The sequence below is a fragment of the Prinia subflava genome, chromosome 1, assembly GCF_021018805.1.
Source record: "Prinia subflava isolate CZ2003 ecotype Zambia chromosome 1, Cam_Psub_1.2, whole genome shotgun sequence".
NCBI lineage: Eukaryota > Metazoa > Chordata > Aves > Passeriformes > Cisticolidae > Prinia > Prinia subflava.
In genome coordinates, this window is record NC_086247.1 from 111,681,864 (window position 1) to 111,703,324 (window position 21,461).

A 21,461-nucleotide genomic window follows, 5' to 3' on the forward strand; every position below is an offset into this window, starting at 1 on the left:
TGTAACTTGGGGTAGTTAAAGATAATAACTGTGGTTACTTTTATACAAGTATATAATCTTGTCTTTTTATTTTTAGGTATGCTTGGCAGTGATTATGGACTATTTATTTGCATCAGATACTCTTATATGAAAATACCACATTTCCAAAGAGCTTAAATACTATTGCATCTTCTGAAACAGAATGGCAGGCTTCAAACGAGGATATGATGGAAAAATTGCAGGATTGTATGACTTGGATAAAACTTTGGGCAGAGGCCATTTTGCTGTGGTCAAACTTGCTCGGCATGTCTTTACAGGTGAAAAAGTAGCAGTAAAAGTCATTGACAAGACCAAACTAGACACTCTGGCCACGGGACATCTCTTTCAAGAAGTGAGGTGCATGAAATTAGTGCAGCATCCCAACATAGTGCGGCTGTATGAAGTGATTGACACCCAGACAAAGCTTTATCTCATCCTAGAGCTAGGGGATGGCGGAGATATGTTCGATTACATCATGAAACATGAAGAAGGTCTCAATGAGGATCTGGCAAAAAAATACTTCGCTCAAATAGTTCATGCTATATCCTACTGTCATAAACTGCATGTAGTTCATAGAGACTTAAAACCAGAAAATGTGGTTTTCTTTGAAAAACAAGGACTTGTGAAATTGACTGATTTTGGCTTCAGCAACAAATTTCAGCCTGGAAAGAAGCTCACCACAAGCTGTGGATCTCTTGCCTATTCTGCTCCTGAAATTTTACTTGGGGATGAATATGATGCGCCAGCAGTGGGTACGTATGTCTGATTTGAATTCAACCAGGAATCTATAAACATTAATACTGTGATCTTGTATATCTGTTTTTGTTTCAAGATGATCTTATATGTGAAAGGCAGCTAATTGGCAGGAAATAATAACCTAGATGAGCTGTGAATAAGTTAATGCTGGAGCAGCTCTGTTTGAAGAAGATACTCAAACATTCTCAAAAATGCTTAAAATTTCTTTTTGTGTGGAATGATGCAATTGTATACATTTTAATTATTTTTAAATTAATAATAATATGGATGCAATGGGTATATTTGTAAATGTTTTTTTTGGAGAAAACCCATCCTCTTTTCAGAAAAGTTGCCTGTTTTAAATTTATTTTTAACATGACCCCATGCTCCCTTGCACCTAACCACCAGTGATTTTCTTTGCTCAATTTAGCCATGTAAGAGTAGCATTTTGAGCCCAGGCTACTTACATGTTCTGCTGCAAGGTGGTGGGAAGCCATGTGTACCAAGTACTAATTCATCTATCAAAGGAGGAGACAGGGACTCAAGTCAAAGAAAGCTTCAACTCCCTCTATCCCATCTCTGCCCTTTCATTGTCTGAGAACCAAAAGTAGCTGATGAGTTTCCAGTTGCTCCTGATTGTGTAAAAGGCAAAAGAAGTAGTAAGGTGTAAATGAGTATTCATGTGTCTAGCTGCAAAGTGGAATGTACAGGTGGACTGCTACATGTAATTCTCTTACTGTCTCTCTTAGGTCTACTGCTTGTTGTGGTAGGAGCAATTTAGAGTCTTTTTAGAATAGCTGTAAACATTGATGGAGTCAGTGAATATTGTCCTGTAGTCATACAGATTGCTTAAATCTGTTAGTTGAGGTACAACTCGCTTCCCCAACAGGTGTATGTACATAGAATTGCAAATGGTGCTTCAAAAATAGCTTCTGGTAGTCAACGTGCCTCTTGTTCTTGTTTGCTCAGTATCTGATAATTTCATGGGTGTTAATAGCACCCATTAGGACTCTGTACATGGCTCTGTGTGTTTTGTTATGTTTTGTAGCAGTGACTGTAGTGATGGTTCAAATCAAGACTGAATTGTCCAGGTTTTTGCCAATTTACCGGAGGTAAACAATCAGCTAATTTTGTGTGCTGACAAGCACACTGTTGAACTACAATTCTTGCATTATTTTTTAATATAAGGATTTTTAGCTATTAGGTATTGTGTTCTTTGCCTAAATATTTGAATAATACTTTGTGGCTTCTAACTTTGAATAGGTATTGTGCTCTGGGTATTCTGGGCTTGAAAGTGCTTTCCCAAGTGTGCTATAATTGGGAATTTTGGGTCTGTTATTTCTAGGTTTGCAAATCCATGTTGATGCTATAGTGATACTCTACAAAATGATTTCTATTTAGAGTCAGATGTTTTAGGTGAGTTGGTTCTGGTTTTATTAGTGGCAAACTAGAGCCCCTGAGTTGTGCTGTGTTTTCCTATGTCTCTTATTTTCAGGATTTCCTGAAGCATGAGTGTAGCTGATAGCAGTGGCCTTCAAAACTAGATGGAAAAGTGCATTTGTTAAATATTCTGTACAATGTCTTATGTGAATTATTTCTTGAAAAATGGCATAGCAGTCAAATTTGAGGATGAGCAAAAAATAGGTTTTAATATTGCTGCCCAATTGGAGATACTTGGGAAAAAGGAGGTGTGTGGAGATTAATGGGGGAGGGGGAATTAGGAGCATTATGACCAGATGGTCCAAATTGAATTATATAGTTAACAGAGCATGCTTTGGACCTCTTAATGATAAATGTAATAGTATTATTAGAGGACTTTGTAAACAACTAGGGAGGTAAACTTCTGAATAGTACTAAAAAAAAGGTTTTGCCTGGATTTGTAGAGCGGAAGGTCTGGGTAATATGGAATGGATCCATGTGAACAGTAGAAAAATTAGGAAAAAATGAAATTCTTTTAAGTAGTGTCTAAGGATGATCTATCTTCTATTTCTGAGAATATTTAAATATACCTCAGTGGTTAGTTTTTGTTTACTTATTCCCCAGTATGCTGTCTCAGCTACTGGGTACTTAAAACTTCTATCATAGGTGAGCAATTGCAGTGCTTGTATCCTAACACTTTAGTGGCATATTTTTCATCACTTTTTAATGCACTACAAAATCTCTCTGAACTGCTGTCAGTTACTAGAATAAAAAATACCAGAATTTACTATTAGATTCCAGTAAGATGGTGACCTTGAAGGGTCTGGATTTTCCTTTTCTCACTATGGGTAAAAAGGTAAGATACACTCTACAAGTTTTCTAAATATGATCTGTGTATTTTAAATACGAAGAGTGGGGGGCGGGAGGGAAATAGGGCCTTCTTTAAAGCCCTGTTTTCCCCAGAAGAAATCTGAAATGTAAGTTTAGGAAATCTTATCACTAAAAATGTAAATATGTAACTGAGGAATCAGCTTCTGCAAACCTTTCTTAAACTCGAAAGATAAACTTTCATGCTAGGATGAGGTTGTAATTGTGGACTGGGAGTATGTATAAATTCAGAAGGAGAAATTTATAGAAAGAAATTTCATCAGTTACATTGTGATGCAAGTAATGTGCAAGGTGTGTATATATAGCTTGAAATAGTGATGGAGTGCTGTGAACTCATTCAGCTGTCAGTTGAATGGGGCTTTTAATATTGCAATAATACTGACTGACAATGGCAAAGATTCTTCCACCAGTTAGGATGAAATTACATTACAGCTGAACCAATGTAAAAACTTGTTCCCTAGTAAAAAGGAGGTCATGCTTTCCGCAGTACAATTGCATGGTCATGCCCCCTTGTGAGCATCTGACCACTTGAAATCCAACTCAGTTTACTAAAATGACAAATTGAAATGGATTCCCCTGCTTACACTCTGTGCATATTAAAGTACCTTTGCATTAATTGTGTTTTTAAAACCCCACACCTGTTTTTATTATGCAAAATTGTTGCAAAAATTATTGGAAGAAAAATTGACCAGGGTATATGATGGGGTTTTTTGGCCAAAAAGTTTGCCACAGGTGTGGCTTTTTGGATCTCTTATAAATAATATCAGAATGAGTATATAAAGGAAGATAATGTACATTTACTTTCAACAAACAACTGAAATATTTAGGGCAAGACTTTATTTAAAGTTATATGCTTAATAAAGATCATAGAAAAGCTTGCTTTATGAAAACAACTGTTTCAGCTAGTTAAGGGATTAATCTGCCCTTTGTGATGTCACTCGAAAGTTTGCATACTTGAAAAGAGCCTAGTTAATTTAGGTCTCTCATTTCCTTTTGTGTTAAAAGCTGTAGTTATAATGATGCAAGAGGAACACTGGGCAATGATCTTATGTTCCCAGGGCTTTTCAAAAAGCTGAGTGAGTTAGATAATGAGAAGTTCTGTTGCTTGTAATTTCTCATGTTTTTTTCATACTTAATTAATTTTTTTTCCAATCAGAGGAAAGTGAGAGGGCTGTTGTTGGACATAAGCTTCATTTCCTAACTCAAATGGACATGCTACTTTAGATCAGAGTTGTGTCTAGAGCAGTGGTGTGATACCATGAGCTCCATCAGTATTTAAAAGTTGATAACTACAGATGAGAAAGAACAGTATGCTTCTGGTAGTACTCTTCCTTTTGCACTACCAGCATCGACAGAAATTGGATCATTAAATAAATAGAAATTGCCTCTTTCTTAGGTGATAAAATTTAGTTGGGAGTTTATCAGATGATACTTTCAGAGGAGGGCAAGTTCTATTTTAACTGCTTGGCATCTCTACAAAATGTGAAGTGCTGTGTAGGCTACAGTAACACTGGAAGACATAGACACTTATGGTACATTCATATTATTGTAGTTGGGTATTTTGCAAATGCATGGAAACATTTGCAGAGTAAATTTATTTTTCTGGGGATGAAAAATGGGCAAATTCAGATGGTAGCATTGGGATTTGGTATATTTAGCACAGTTGAGCACTGGCCTTTAGAAAAGTACTGTAATACACAAATAAGTTTGTAGTTACCATCACAGTTGCTTAGCATTGCAGTCTGTCATCACAGCAACACAAAGAGAATGGTGGCAAGATGTTCCTCATACAAGACATGACTAACAAGAATATTGTGGTTACTGTAGCTCGCTGCTACTCAACTGGCACTTGCCCTGGAAGATGCAGATAACTTCTTCTACTTCAGGAGTTACTCAGACCTGGATATCTTCTGTCAGTGTGGTAAAACTAGGTATTCATTACTTAGTCATATCATTTTGACTACAGAAGGAAACAGGCTTTGTCATACATACTCTGCTTTCCTGAGATGATGATACACTGCCTTCAGACCCACTTTGTGCCTGTTGGAATTAACCCAAATTCTTTTCTTTTAGCATCAAGTATTTGCAAGGGCTTTTTGCTTGAAAATAGTGTTGCTGGAGTGTGCTTAGTGTTGCAAAGCTTCAGCCATGTTCACAGGGTGCTTGAGCATAGCCAGCTGGCCCTGATGACCCTGTGTAGAGCTAATTTGGATGTTCCTGGGTGTGTATAACACTTCATTCTCAAACTGAATGACTAATGTAAACCTGTGCCCAGTGGCTATATACAGTCACCTTTTGCACTAAAAAAATACTGAATATAAGATTTGAATGACTGGTATTAAAAAAACCCAGGTTGTAAGATACTTGCAGACCACATTCAATATTGAATAATTGAGCATACCTGGCAGCATTTTGGAGTTTCAGTATGCTCAAAATCAAGTTATAGCTAAGTTCTCAGAAATGAGAAGCATTTCTCTGCTTCTTTTGAAAAATTCCCTTTCTGTTGTTGTATTGCAACACTTCAGACTATTTATACTTAGATACATTATGGAATGAGCTTGAGGCTGGAAGGGTGCAGAAAGCTCAAAGTGTGATACTTAGCTGCTTCCAGTATAAGGTGTGCCTCCCTTTCTATTTTGCTTGCCTCAGTGCAGAGCTACCCCTTCTCCTGTGCTGCACTCTGCTGCATGGCTGGCCATTGGTTGGACTGACTTTTATCAGCTAACTTGACAGAAAACTGCTAGAAAGCCAAGAATTGACAGAAAACCTCCTCTCTGCAGGCTTGGCTTCTGCCAGGTTAGCAGAGCTGTTTGTTCCCTTAGGATTGAGAGAAGAGGTGGTGCACAGGAAGTGAAGGGAATATGGAGCTTGGAGTAGAGCTCTGGGGCAGAGTAGGACCTGTCTCTGGAGTTAGCAAGTTCAGGTAATATCAGCTCTGCCTGGCTCACTTACCTTCTTCTGTATAAGAGAAACTCCTTTGACTGAAATTCATCATCATTACCAGCGTGTTTTTAGGAGGATTGTACACTCTAGTTCTTGGCTTCAAATGTTTTTTGAAGCAAAACAGAAGGAATTGATGTGAATACCAGGTGTATTTTTGTCCCGCTGTCTTCTCTAGTGTGCTGGTGTTAGTGGCCATGCTTTTCTGCCTTCACATTGCTGTGCTGTGCATCTCATGCTGCTGAAAAAACTGAGTCAAATTTGAAAAAATTTCAGAAATTAAGTTTTTATACTTTTTAGAAGGGGCAAGTAGAAGGAATTGGTAGTAGAACACTTTTAGTGTGTTCTGTGGCAAATTGTATGCAAATAGTAAAGTTTATTTTTAATGAAATGGGAGTTCAGTTTTCATGCAGTATGCTATCCTTTGGTTCTTTTTTTATCCCTCAATCTAATTACTGTACTGACAAGAAACTACTTCTAGTGCTTAAAATTGAGGATGTTACGTTGCAAGTATTGGAGCCTTGTATTCAGAAGTGAAGCTTTGAAGTGATGGGGCTGCAGTGAACGGTGGGAATCTGTGATCCTGATAACTTCTCAGCAAATCTGAGCAAGCTGATATTTATGAAGTATAATTTATGTTCTGTTCTGGATTACTTTATGCAGAAGTTTTCATGCATTCACCAGTAAACTGCTGGGTGAAACAAAAAATAATTTATTGAAGTGAAACTGCAGAGAAGAAGCTGTCAAGATAGGCTTCAGTTACTGCCATATCAGCTGAACTGTAGTGTAAATATAGGGATACAGTCGTGGTGCTGTGTTCATGGGAGAACTGTTTTCATAGTTTTTCAAGCTGCTGTTGTGGAGCAAGGTTTCTTTATGATGAATACATCTGCACTGCCAGGAACCTTAATTTCATCTGTCTTTCAAACAAGTACTCAGATTATTTCCAGCCCATGGCTGACTAATTTGGCGACATAGATCTGTTGGGACTGAAATCAGGGGAGTACTACCTAGTTATAGACCAGATGCCCAAGTTTTGCAGTCATGTGTAAAGCTGTACTCAGATGTTCATTTTTCTGTAAATAAAGTACAAATTATGCATTATACAGCTAAAATGTGTAGGAAAAGATAGTCCATCCAAAAACATGAAGAATTTTTAAGCTATCAGCAGCAAATTATATACCAAAAAAAGAACAAAGTCTTGGCAGTGAAACATGTGCAATAGCTGTATGTGCTGTATAGACTTTGATATGTCCAATGATTTTGAGAATATAGTTTATAAAGAAGAAAACTTCCTTTTATGTTTAACTAATTAATATTTGGTTTTATCCTGGCTAATTATTTTCTGGAGTAGTAGTATTGGAATTCATGCAGAAAATGTTGGTTTAGGTTTTTTAATATACATTCAGTAACTTTTTGTGGCTAAACAACAGATACCAAATGAGATAGAAGATATTTTTAAATGCAGAACTGATGATTTGGAGTAAAACAGGCTATTTTGGAATAAAGGAAAGTGGCATGTGTTCAGTAAGGCCTTTCAACGGTGATGTTTTCTGTTAAAATACCCTTACTGAAATTTGAGATGCATTAGTTACTAAAAAAGAGAAATTAACAACTGTTCGTATTTTAGTGGTTTTACTCAACCAGCAAAAACCATGCTATTGACTTCAGGGAAAAATCATGAAATCATAGAATGGTTTGAGTCAGAAAGAGCCTTAAAAACTGTGTGTTCCCAATCCTCTGCTGTGGGCAGGGAATCTCCCACTAGACCAGGTAGGCCCATCCAACCTGGCCTGGAACACTGACAGCGAACGGGGCATCCATAGCTTCTCTGGACAACCTGGGCCTCACCACCTTGGCAGTGAAGATTTTCTTCCTAATATCCAGCGTAAACTTGGCCTCTCTCAGGTTAAAGCCATGAGCCTTTGTCCTGTCACTCCATGCCCATGTGAAAAGTCCCTCTCCAGCTCTCTTGTCTCCCTAGAACCTTCTCTTTTCCAGGCTAAACTACCCCAACTCTCTCAACCTGTCTCCACAGGAGAGGGGCTCCAGCCCTCTGATAATCTTCATGGCCTTCTCTGGACTCACTGCAGCAGGTCCATGTCCTCCTTGGAAGTGTTGGGGCTTCCAGAGTAAGAGTACTAGTTGCCAGACTGAATGAAAATAGGAATAACTTCTGAAGATAAGACTTAGTTACCGATGATCCTATATTGGTCAAGTGAAATAACTTAGAACAGACTGTTTCACCAGACAGATAAGCTAATTAGGGAAATAATTTGCTAAATGCCATTTGCTATTTATGCTCATTTTTGGAGGGATGGGGAAAGGAAAAGATTTATCTTAATTTTCTTGCCTGCTATGTGTACTAATAGTAATACTGATGGGATTTTTAGTGCTTCAAAACAAAGAGTTTCTTTTAGTGCTTTTTTTTTTTTTTTTTTTTTTTTAGTGCTCCAAAACAGTGCTTCAAAACATTCTGCATGTTAATTTCAAAAATGTTAGCCTTGATTGTGGATGTTTTCTTCCTCAGCCTTCAGCAAGAGAAAAATAAATCCCATTTTACAAAGGCAAAAAAAAGTTGAGTTAACAGATGGTAGCATCTCTGACAACTAGAGAGGTCAGCGTACAAGCTTATTCAAAGCCTTTTTAATTAAAAATTAAAGAATGAAAGACTAGTTTAATCAGCTAAAAATTGAGTATTTATGAAAAAGTAATCCTTGTTCGTTACTCTTACACTTGAAATTTTACTGGTCCAGTTTGAGCATATTCCAGATTTGTCAGTAGTCTTTGCACATGGCTATGTAAAAACACTTGTGATATATAGAAATATCAAAATCTTTGAACACAATTTTTCTCTACCTTTTTGCTACTGTTTTTTATGCAAGGGGTGCAACTTTTAAAAGATTTTTAGCTTACACAGGAGTGGAAATACTTCTCTTACACTCTTTTTGAAGCACAAGTATCTCAACAAGCACCATTCAAATGATTCAGTGGTATGATAACAGCTTTTGTCTTTTGTACTGTTGTATATAATTTTTTATCACTATTTTTAGTAGAGGTCTCATTTTTTCAGTGTTCCACCTGTCAAGTGAATTTTTACTCTTAAACAGTTTTGGTTCTTCAGACAATTACGTGAAGCTGTGCTCTATGTTTGAGTATTCATTCTGTTTCCCTCAGCCTATTCTGTGAACAGGTTCTTGCATTCTAACTTGTAACAAGCATGCCTGCCACTTATGCTGGTGAGCTACCAGCCCGTCCCTGCTCCTGAACCCATCACAGTTCCACCCTTCAGTCCAAACGAAGCGGTTCACGATGGGGGTTTTATCTTGAGTTCAGAAGCGCAGTCTGCAGTCTCCAGTTGCTCCCTAGCCCTGAACGTGCCCGGAGTGCAGAGATACTGATGATTTTACATAGATTTTTTTTCCTGTTTAGCTCTGCATACAAGAACTAGGTATTGAAGTGCTGGTGTGCTGAATCTCTTCCAAGGCTTGTATTCAGCAGGTTTCTATGGATTGGGCTTTCTTCATGAGATCTGCTCTGAAGAGGTAGCAGCAGCAGGCATAACATTCTTCAGTGCCTTAACACAGTGGTTAGAGTAACTGCCTATAATCCTGGAAATTTGGGTCCATTTCCACCCTTCATTTATCCACAGCCTGTTCGTTGATACCTCTGTAGTGGCAAAATAAACACGTAAACACTTCTGTCACCTCCATAAAAGTTGGTTTGTTTCCTTTTATCTTAAATGGCTAGTAGAAAATAACTATTTCTACTATTTTCCTAGTAGAAAATAACTATTATGTTCAGCTGTTATAGTAAATACTGTGAAGAGCAATTTATAAAATCTGCCTAAATTTACTGGATATTACAAGTCACTTGAAGAAAGAGACTTTTTGTAGAAACATACATCTTATCAGCTGAGCAGTGCACACTGTAAACTGTTGAGCAGTTCTAAATTTAAATTAGGAGGAAAAAAAATCACCTCTTTTCCCATCGAGGTCTGAAATAACTTCAGTAAGCAGACTCGATTTACTTTATGTATGTAAATGCAAATGTGTCTATGCCAAAATGAGTATGGATTTTTAATTGCTTAAAATCACAAGTTCATATAGCATATATAAAGTGTGATGAATGTCTGACTTCCAAGGAACGGTAGAAATTTAAGGGAATATGAAGCTGTAAGCACCCTATGTCATTTAAGTTGTAACTTACTGAATCTGAAGTACTTATTTTAGGAGTAAATCACAAATTCCAGAAAGCAGTAAGTGACTAATGAAATGGTGAAGCAGATGAATATGGATATCCTTTGTGCAGTGTACAAACATGAGAGATGTTTGACCATCCTGTGCTTAAGACAGGCGTAGCACAGACAGCTAATGTTGAAATTTGGTTTCTATGGCAGTGATTTCACACTATGTAAGGAAGTTGCATATACACAGCCCTGGTTGTCATGGTTTATGGTCCTTACTTGATTATTTAATGTCTTAGAAAACAAAAAAAAAAAATTCTCTACTGCAGCTAGTTACTACTGCTTTTATTTTATTCTTGTCATAGCAATGACAGTTTCAAGCTACCCAATTTAAAGGCTAAATTGTATCTTGAGATCTTCAGGGGACTTTTGAAAGAGCCCTTGATTTTTACTGCTGTGGAATAGAACTGTTCCTTTATTATAATAACTTTCAGTTTTGCAGGTGATTAAGAATGCTAAATGTATGCAGCATGTTGGGCCTAATTTCTGCTTTTCCATCAGTTTTCTAAAGAGAGCAAATAAGATGACCCCTGGAGGACGGAAATAAACAGTTTCCATAAAGCCTTCATCTACTAATTGCTGGTTACTAAGAGAAGGAAAAGAACTTGAAATTGTGAAAAATAAACATTGTTTGAATCTGCATTTTAAAGGTGGTCTCTCTAACCCTTCTCTTCCTTGTGTTCCTTCAGTTAAGGGTCTCAAATCTAGAACTGGCAATGACATGGATTATGACAGGACAAAGTTCTGGTAATGAACACTGCCATGTGTGGCTTTGTGTATTGTTTGGGGAAATAATGAAATTTGGTAAATATACATTATAACATAGTAACCTCTGATTATCCTTTACTAACTTATCTAAGACAGCCCTACTTATAGATCCTGCATCTTTCAGCCACATTACACTATTCTGGAATAGAAGAAAATGAACTGTGATTATTACATGAAATGGGTGAACAAAATTTGTATATTTAGAGAACAGAGCAGTATATTTAAGTGTTTTTGCAGTGTACTTCCTGAATTTGACTGAAAAATATGCAGCTGTGTTAACAAGAGCCTCGTTCAAGGTGGTGGCGTTGCATCAGTCATCTGGTTGGTTGGCTTTAGTTGTGTGAGGAGCTGCAAACAATTGATGTGGTCTGGTTAAACTGTGGCACAGAAAAGGGACAAGGAATCAACCCCTTGTTCGGAGAGTTTTCATGTGAAGGGGCAGGACCGAACTGTTGAATGCGTTCTCTTAGCATACCTGCAGACATCCAAATGCTTGGCTCTGCTTCCGGAAATGAGAGGCTTGCTGTAATACGATATTGCAGGGCCTGTGAAGATGTTGCTAAGATGACATCTGTCTTGTGACATAATAAGGTCTGCACTAAGCCTTCCAGTGATTTTTCAGTCTTACTTGTGGATTAGACTTTCTCAGGCACACTATTTTCTTGCTTCCTGGTTATTCGTAGACTTTTAAGTTTTGCTGAGGCTGCTCAGCTTTGTCCATGACACTGCAAGCTGAGTCATTTTAGTCACCTTGGCTCTAGTTGCAATCAAGTTGATCTTTTGACAGCTAGAGCTGTAACAATAGGCTGAGAATAAAAGCCATGTAATTGATTCTACCCGCTGTTATTTCTTGGTCACATCAGAATAAACATTTGCTATGCTGGCAGGGCAACAAAATACACATTTGTCATAAAAGTATAATAGGAAGTTTTGCCTGTAGTATATAAGAATGAGGTAAAGTGTAATTTTGGCTGCTCTAGTGCTCTTCGCTGAGAGGCTATGAATATCCACATAATATGCCAAGGTTAAATGGTCTTAAGCATTATTTTGGTTTCTAAAAAAACTTTTTCTGCATACACATTATGCCTTTTTAGTGTATATTTTGTGCATTAAACAGAATTTATGATATAATGAAATACAGTAGCAGTTCAGTGCATGATTTGTATTTCATTGTTAAGCAGAGTTTTTATTCTGTTTTCATACAACTGTGTTAAAATTATTTCATTTTACTATTTGCATGTCTTCTTATATGGAAAGACCCATGGGTGCAGGGTGCAAAATATAGTAACTAATGAAAGAAAAAATACACAAAATTCTGTTATGTGCTGGCTAGTCAATAATGACTATTTTATTTGTCAAAACATAAAGGTTGATGTCTAATGGAAGTTACATAATGGCAAGCAATAGTGGTTTGTGGGTTTACTTTGCATTTAGAGAATCAGTTGGATTTTGCTTCTAAAAAGTGTTATCTTTTATTTTTATGAAGTAAATGTGCATACATGTTTATCTAGATAACTTTCGGAAAACGAAACCAGTACCTGTTACTACACATAGCCTTTCAAACTGAAATACAGCAAAGTGTACGTATAGCCCAGAGAAGACGCCCTGTGCGTAAAATAGAAAAGAAATGAGGAGGCTACCTTGTAATGGAAAATACTTAAAAGTTATGTTCAATATCTGCTCGGTGCAGTTGAAACTTCAAGGTCCGGTAGAGTTTCCTGTATATGGCAATTTCATGGAACTGTACTTCTTGTCTTACTTTGATTGCTGTCCTTTTCTCAGGACTGTCTTACTGTTTCTAAGTTTGATTTGATACACTACTGTCTTTTTCCCCCTGTATAAACTTTTTATATGCTTATTTTTAACTAACAGTTTAATTAGATTGCACCCCTCCCTGATATTCTTCTCTTCGCTTAAATTTAGCCAGTATGTATTGCTTTATTATGCCAAATGTAATTTGTCTGTAATAATGAGTACTGTGTGGACTCTTATAAAATACTTCATGCTAAAAGCCCACATGACACATTCTATTCTGTTGCAGGGAAATATTGAGCAGAATACTAGGATAGATCAAATCACAACATAGATTATAGGCAAAGCTAAAAATCTAGGAAGACTATTGATAGCCATAAGCATAGAAATGCATAAATTCACCTGTCTTTCATGCTTGCAAAAAACTTTATGTAAGCTATTGTGTGATGGGAGACAGATAATACACCAAAACTTTCTGGCTGCTTTGAAACTAAACAAGTAAGCAGAAAGACAACAAGTAACTTCACAAAATTAAAGGTGGACCTTTTAGGTGAAACTGCCTCCCTGTCTTGTGAGGGTTTTTGAAGTCCTGCATTCTTAAACATCGCCTTTCTGGCATCAAGCTATCGAAGTATTAAAGCACTTATTGAATCTGTAAACATGGTGATGGTCATGCTGGATTTGCAGGTATACACAATATGTGTACCAGCACCGAAATGCTGAGTACCTACAGGACTGAGGCCCTAGTAAGCATTGCAGAAATCCAATAATTGTCTATTTAATAGCAATACATTTACTACAAATTAGAGCGCTAAAGAAAATTACCATGTAGTGTTTCTATTCCTCTGTCAGCTAAACCATAAGAGGAAGAGGTCATAACTAGAAAAATGAGTAATTGTTCTAGGGGTGAATCTGTGTGGTTTACTTTATTAAATAAAATTGTAGCGTGAAATGCATAGTGAGTATTTTGAATGGGCCACAGAAAGCAAGATGCAGTTGAGTAGCTTCTGTGGATCCCTATTGCAAGTCCTTCCAGGAAAAAGCTGGTGTGCTCCGTGTCCCAGATCACTGCTGGCTGCTCTCCCCTCTTTCCTTGGGAGGTGCCTGCCCGGTCATTTCTCAGCTGTTTGGTTTTACTGGTTACAGATCTGTAACATGTTAAGGATTTAAGACCCAAAATTGCTGCTGAAATTCCCAGAGCATGGAGTTGTAGCTGAAGTTGAAGATCATGGAGATTTTATTAAGCATACAGTGGAGCGAGTTATTTATTTTTCTTCAATATGATGCATTTTTTAATATTTATGCTTCCTTAATTGAATGCAGTGACACTCATGAAATATTTTCTTTTAGGCAGGCTCTTAATAAAGATTTGAACTAAATATTAACTATTACACTAAGCAGAAACCAACTACAGGGCTTCATGCCCCAAAGTGCTTCTTTTTCATCTTTTGGTATGCCATTCCACTGAGGAACAAGAGAGTTGTTAAATGTTTATTTTACACAAGCAGGAATTAGAAGGAAACAAGAAGGCTCCCAGAGTGTAGCAAAAATCACTGTTAATTTTTATGTTTGGTTATTTAAAAAAAAACCAGCACCACCCAAATCCAGTATTCCACTCTTCATAGTATCATTGGTATAAGAAGTTGGTTTTACATAAACTGATTTAGTTACTATTGGAAGTGCCAAATTTTAAAGCAACACAACACCACTGAAGGAAAATCAGTCTGACTGAAATAAGTGACTTTCTTTGTAATTTTTACATCATGGAGTAGGTGGGGCAGGCAGCAACTGACAGAATGAGAGGACACAGTCTTAAGCTGTGCCAAGGGAAATTTAAGTTGGATGTTGGGAAATTTTTTTTATGGAAAGAGTGATAAAAGTACTGGATGTGTTTTAAAAAAGACTGGATGTGGCACTCTGTGCCATGGTTTACTTGAGGTGTTGGGGCATGGGTTGGACTCCATGATGTTGAAGGTCTCTTCCAACTTAGTGATTCTGAGTAACATGTAAACAATACAGAGAACAGTTTGAGAGTCCTTCAGAAAGGAATGTGCTTTGAATTCAAATCTCTTGAATAACCTGTGCCTACCTGTTATCAAAAGGGTAATGAATTCTTGCCTTCTAAGTGACCAGATTATTTTCAGCTTTATTTAACACTGCTGTCAGAAGTGTTAATGCATCTCAAGCTGTTATGTATCCTTGAAGTAATGATTTTTTTCCCCTTCAAAAACTGTAAAAGCTGTCAAGCAATGGAACTACTGTATGTTGTACTTCAGTGGAATTGCAATTTCCATTAGTAATGCTCATAATGAAGACTGCAATAATCACCCCAATATGTATTTTAAGAATATTTCATGGGTTGGATGGTAATTATGTCTGTATCCTCAACAGTTTGGGTTTTTTTTAAAATATGTACTTTGTATTTGCAGATATATGGAGTTTGGGGGTCATCCTCTTCATGCTGGTCTGTGGACAGCCACCATTCCAAGAAGCAAATGACAGTGAAACTCTGACTATGATAATGGACTGCAAATACACGGTGCCACCTCATGTGTCCAAAGAATGTAAAGAGTAAGTAGAGTACTAAACAGCCTGGAAATATTCACAGAAGTGGATTTTCATTACTTTTGGGAGTTCCCTATACCATATTATCAGTGTGTAGAATATTCTTTGATACTCTGATGTCTCTGTTGTCATGCATTTTTTAAAGAATTGAAGAAGTTACTCAGTACTGATTGGCTTTGGCCAACTCTTTTGCTGGACGAACTACCAGGTGGTGTTGAGATTATTCTGTCAAAAGGGTTAGGAAGGTGTACTGCTGCTTATCAATTTCTGTCCAAACAGCAAGTTACCAAAACCTGTCCCACAGCAAGTTTTGCTCATCTCCTACTGAAACTCCAACTCCAAATTAACATCCTATGCTGTCAAGGGAGAAAAATATTTGGTCAGGAAATACCATATCCATTTAGGAGTTATGATTCCTTTTGATGTCTTTTTCTGTAGTGTTCACTGGAGCCTTTTTATTGATATGTTCCAGTATTTCCCATGTTTCCCTGTTGGCTAATGATCTTTGGGCCTTTAAATATATATCCCAGTTGCATCATTTAGACTATTTTAAAATGTTTGTCTGGGTTCTTGAATCTGCAGTAGAGTATCCTTTAATTTTCAATACAGAGAACCAGATCCCTTCATAAATGCTTGGAAAATGCATTTGGTTCAGTCAAAAAAACTAGAACAAGATCTAAACATCTTTTATTTGCCAAAGAATGAAGTTCGTTACAGCTGTGGGCATGATGACCATTCCCTTTTTTACCTGTCATCTGTGCAGTCCAGGAGTCTAATGCATAACATGGTGAACAGCATCCTGGCCTGCATCAGCAGCAGTGTGGCCAGCAGGAGCAGGACAGTGATCCCCTGTGCACAGCACTGGTGAGGGCACATCCTGAGCCCTGCATTCAGTTTTTGGGCTCTCAGGAAACACATTGAGGTGATGGATTGTGTCCAGAGAAGGACAGTGAAGCTCGGGAGCAGTTGAGGGAGCTGGGGTTATTTAGCCTGGAGAAGAGGAGGCTCAGGGGAGATCTTACTCATCTCTGCAAGCACCTGAAAAGAGGTTGTAGCTAGGTGGGGTCAGTCTCTTCTCCTAGGTAACAAGCAATAGGATGAGGAAATGACCTCAAGGTTAAGACTGGATATTAGGAAAAATTTCTTGTCAAGCCTTAGAACAGGCTACCCAGGGAGGTGGTAGAATCAGCGTGCCTGGAGGTGATGATTCAAAACCAGTGTAGATGTGGTGCTTAGATGGTTTAGTGGTGAGCGTGCTGGTGCTCTTTCAGTGATTGGACCTGATGCTCTCAGTAGTCTTTTCCAGCATTAATGATCTGTAGTTCTGTGCCATAGCTGAGTTCTTGTCTTGTCATTAGTGTTTAGCACCCTCCAGTAACATGAAAAAGCTGCTGTGAGCTTGAAGAGCTGCACGTAGAGGAAGAGGTTTAAAGTACAATACAGGAAGAGGTTTAAGAAGGAGCTCTTATCAGTGAATTGCATCGAATCAATCTCTTGAGATGCCCCTTGCTGTGCTGAGGCCAGGAAACTTATCTTTTGCAGCCTTTGCTTGATATACTTGCTAACATTGCTTATTATTATATATTGCTTATATATCCAGATCTGCCTTCTCTATATGAAGCATGAACAATGTACAGCCAGTTACCCAGGTCCTCTATAGGTTAGGTTTTCTTAGGAAAGAGGCTCTGGGAATGCTTAAACTTCCTGCTTGGGGTGAAAGCATTTGTGGTTTGAGATGCATAAACAAGCTTCAAGCAGGAGGCGCATGTGCTGCATTTGTGTCGTTTTACTACAGGTGTAGTTTAAAAAAAAGTCAAATTAAATATGGAGTTTGTTCTCTTTCTGTCATAATATTAACAAAAGCAAAGAAACTCAAGGCTCCCATGTCTCGCCCTGCCTTTCCTCTTGGTAAGGGCAGATACCACAGCTAATAAAAAGAAATGTGACTTTTTTTTTTACTGTAGACTTTTTAAAGAAGGTTGGATTAACCTCCACTTTTAAATCTGTACATCATCTCACACAGAAAACAAACAAAAAACCCATTAAAAAATTGTGATCACCTTTGTGCTTTGTGTGTGGCCTTGCAGTCAGAAGTTACATGGTATAGTTTAGGTAGTGGAAGAAAAAGTACTGTATGAGAACTGGAGAACATATTAGAACAATACTTTGTAACCTCGGCAACAAAACCATATATCCATATTTGTTGAACAAAGCCAAAAATACCTCCCCCAAGAATTTTCCATGTATAGTAAGGGAACAGGGATGTGCTGTGCTAATGAAGTGTTATTTCCCTCTTTACTTGGGGAATTCATGTACTTTCTTTCCAGCATTTGTAAAATCTCAGTAGCAACTCATTAGTAGATTTGTCACTACATCATCCCAGAGAGTGTACTGGTCTGTTTATTTCTTTTTCTATGTGGGCAGAACAAGTCACAGTTTTTTGAAGGATACGGAAGACTCAAAAATCTGATAGTTACTTCAGAATAAGATATTTCTGTTTATCTTGCCATTCCGTATACTTGTTGACAGCAGCAATAATGAAAACAAAATCACATTTCTGTTACTTTATCGACTAGCTCATAGGCCACCTGTGACCTGTAGTTGCCCTATGAAACCTACTAAAATCAAATAAATGAGAAAAATCAGGTGAATTATCTAAGTACAGTAAATGAAAACTGCAGTGGTTTTGATATTTATAGTTTTAATAAATTGTTTGCTTCAATTTAGCGGTATTTGTAATGTTTTGAGACTCTAGTTTCCCATCACATTGTTTACTGTGAGACTTCTGAAAAGCTATGTGACCTGACAGTAGAAAATGTCTTCCTAATGTTGCTCTTACAACAGCTGCTTTTTAAAACACGTGTGTGCATTTTTGTTTAGATTTATTTTTTATTCACAGTCTGATTACACGGATGTTGCAGAGAGATCCAAAGCGAAGGGCCTCTTTGGAAGAGATTGAAAACCATGCATGGCTTCAAGGAGTTGATCCATCTCCTGCAACCAAGTACAATATTCCTCTTGTATCGTACAAAAATCTGTCTGAGGAGGAGCACAACAGTATAATCCAGCGCATGGTTCTTGGGGACATCGCAGACAGAGATACCATAGTGGAGTAAGTGGGCAGTGTTCTAGATGCAGTTTGTGTTGTGCATCTCTCCTTTTTGAGTCAAGATCATCACGAGAACATGGGTACTTTGGTGCTTTAATTATCAGGCCATTGAGTTAACAAACAAAGTATTAGTCTTGCTCCATGATAGGATACTGTGGGATCAGAAGTACTTAAGTAGACCCAAATTTAGGAAAAACTTCCAAGAAAATGTGTTGGAACAGTGTTTTGATTCCTGCAGTAGCCATCTTGAGTAAATGCTTTGGAATCCATGCTTGTTCTTCATCTCTCATGCATATCTGAAGGGGAAAAATTCTAGCATTTTTCCCTTAGCTCATTTCCAGTGTATCTGAATCTTTGTTAATTTCAAGTTCTGTTCCCTTTATCTGTGTAATGCATAATAGTCACTATCACTGAGGGAGCTTGCTAGAAAGCTACACAGATTCTTCTAATAGATTAAAACTGCCAAATTCCTAAAATATTCCTCAAATTGAAGGAGGTCTTAAATATTTTTTCATTTTTTATGTGTTCAGCTGTAAAAAACTGTTGATGGGCTAGAGAAAAGCAGCAGTCTCACTTCTTAAGCTTTTAGCTGTATAACAGGGGCAGCCTTTCTGTTACAATGTCTGAGTGATGCTTACTGGCTTATGAACTTATTTACCCATAAACCCAATGTGACAGCCCTAAAATAATGCAAGTTTTCTTCCATTTGTTGCATAACCAAATATTAGTACTTTGTGGTTGCATGTGCCAGTGGGAGAGACCATCATTGGTGCAGAACATTAATAAAAACAGTTATCATTTAACAAATGTAAAATAAAAAATAATTTATTACTTTTGTTGGATTATATTCTGTCTCCTTCCACCTGTAGTTGAAATTGCTAGACTTGTTGGCTCTTTATTTTTAATAAAATTAAGGCATGCTTGTCAAAAGATCAGAAATGGGCAGTCCTGCTTCTAGGCACTTCTCCTGCTATGGGAAGCACAGCAAGCGGCATATCCAATTCTTAGAAACCACTGATGGATGGGTTATTTCATGTTTTGTACTTTCCTCAGGGCGTTGGAGACTAACAAATACAATCACATCACTGCTACTTACTTCTTACTAGCCGAAAGGATCCTGCGAGAAAAACAAGAGAAGGAAATTCAGACCAGATCTGCAAGCCCCAGCAACATCAAAGCTCAGTTCAGGTGGGACTTCAGGAATCTAAATGTCTGGGAGGGGGGTTAGGGGGTTTTTGTTTGTTTTTTAAATTGTCTTAATGAGAATATTAAATTTCTCAAGTACTGCTTTCTTGAAAACGGTAAAATATTTACTCATTGCAAATTTTAAATGTCTTCAAAGTGCTGCAGACACTTCAGAAACTTCAGAAATCAGTTGCATATAATATTTTCAATTCCTACCTTCTCAGGAAATGACAAGGCAATTTGAAATCTGTACCTAAAGAGGCAGGTTTTCACACCTCCTAGGAAAGGGCTTGTTTGTTGACCTTCAGCTCCTCATACAAATTGTGTTATGTAATATCCCTGGAGAAAAATTAGTTGCATAATCCATAAACCTGCTGATATGGAATTAGTTATAAATGAGAAATCTCTCTAAATCTGATCTGTAGGTTATGTTCTTTTTCATGTCACTTGCTGTGCCTGTTGTCTAAGAAAAATTGTTGAATTTACCATTTTAATCAGTCACTTAAAGATACTGCAATAGATAAGTTTTTGTTTGGCAAAAACATGAATTAAGAAGACCTTACAGTAAGGGTCCCTGAGATTTTCCAAGCTTCAGCTTGTGACACAGTAAAACTAAAAGAGGGGAATTTGGCTTCTGGCATGTAGTTGGTATTGATATGTTCAGCCACTTCATTTGCTCTGCAACCAGTTACCAAAGCATCCACATACTCAGTTACAGCAGAATATGCTTTTAAAAAAACCACCAACCAAAAAAGAAAACCAAAACCAAACCAACCTACCAAAACACCGAGCCCAAAAGGCAAATAGTATAGTTTCCACTTGCACATTGATATTGGAGGATTCCGGTTTTGAGCAGTTATTTTTCTTAAACATTGTGATTTTTCTTTCCTGAGTTAAGTGTTAAACTATCACTAGGGATCTGCTGGTATTGGAAAAAGTACTTGCTGGCCCATCTTGACAACTGTTCCAGTTAAGATGGAGGAGGTACTGATACAGTTCCATTAACTTTCATCCTGTAACCTCCAGTCTTTTCAAAAATGGCCTAAAATGTTGTAACTATTACTAGCAATAATAACAATTATTAGTAGATAATTTATTAATGAGAAAAGAATACTAAATGCTTGTTCTGATGTTTAGCATTGGTAACTTCAGCAACACCTTCAGTGTTGTTTATCTGTACAATTTAGAGAAAAAGACAAAATAACTTGTTCATTCCAAAAGTTTCTCTGTACAACTTTCATTCAATGTCATATGTGAAATCATTTAATAGGAATAAATGCTGAGATGTCCTTCTGGTGCACAGTCATAGTTTCCTTAGCCTGAATGATAAAAGTACTACTACCTCAAGTTAAATGTAAAACAAAATGGACGCATTAGAAATTAAGGACACACCCTTGGGAAAGTAGGTTAAAGTCTGCATTGGTTGTCACCTTGGATTTAGGCTTGAGATTTTAGAAGCATCTCTTCTGAATACCATTCTGTCTCCCTGAATTATGAGTTGATGCTCCATGAATGTTACAGTGCTTTCAATATCTTGGCCATCCCCAGGTAGGACTGCACCCTGCACTGTGTACACCTGATGATCATTCACTCGCTGGTCAGTGATGTAGGAAATTTTATCTTAGGTAGCTGCAGGTACTTCAGAAGAGTTACTGTTGAGTTACATCTAAGGGTTGCCTACAGAACTTAAATGGCCTGGAGCTTGGTGTTAGAGAGCTCACCTCTCTTCAAGGGCGATACTGTAACTTTGATTCAGCACTTCTCTCACGATGGATCATCTCCTCATTTTTATGTCAGCTTCTCTGAAAAAAGAAATCCCATCAAAAGTGCCTAATA

The 21,461-nt window shown here is 37.5% G+C and overlaps 1 protein-coding gene across 1 annotated transcript in view; it reads left to right on the top strand.

Annotated features, from left to right (window-relative positions):
* SNRK (SNF related kinase) overlaps positions 1-21,461 on the top strand; it is a 38,250-nt gene that overhangs the window by 12,111 nt on the left and 4,678 nt on the right. Inside the window, exons 3-6 of the mRNA XM_063408453.1 lie at positions 77-770; positions 15,196-15,337; positions 18,231-18,443; positions 19,494-19,628. Coding sequence (XP_063264523.1) covers positions 182-770; positions 15,196-15,337; positions 18,231-18,443; positions 19,494-19,628 — 1,079 coding nt within the window. The 5' untranslated portion in view covers positions 77-181. The remainder of the gene's footprint in view (positions 1-76; positions 771-15,195; positions 15,338-18,230; positions 18,444-19,493; positions 19,629-21,461) is intronic.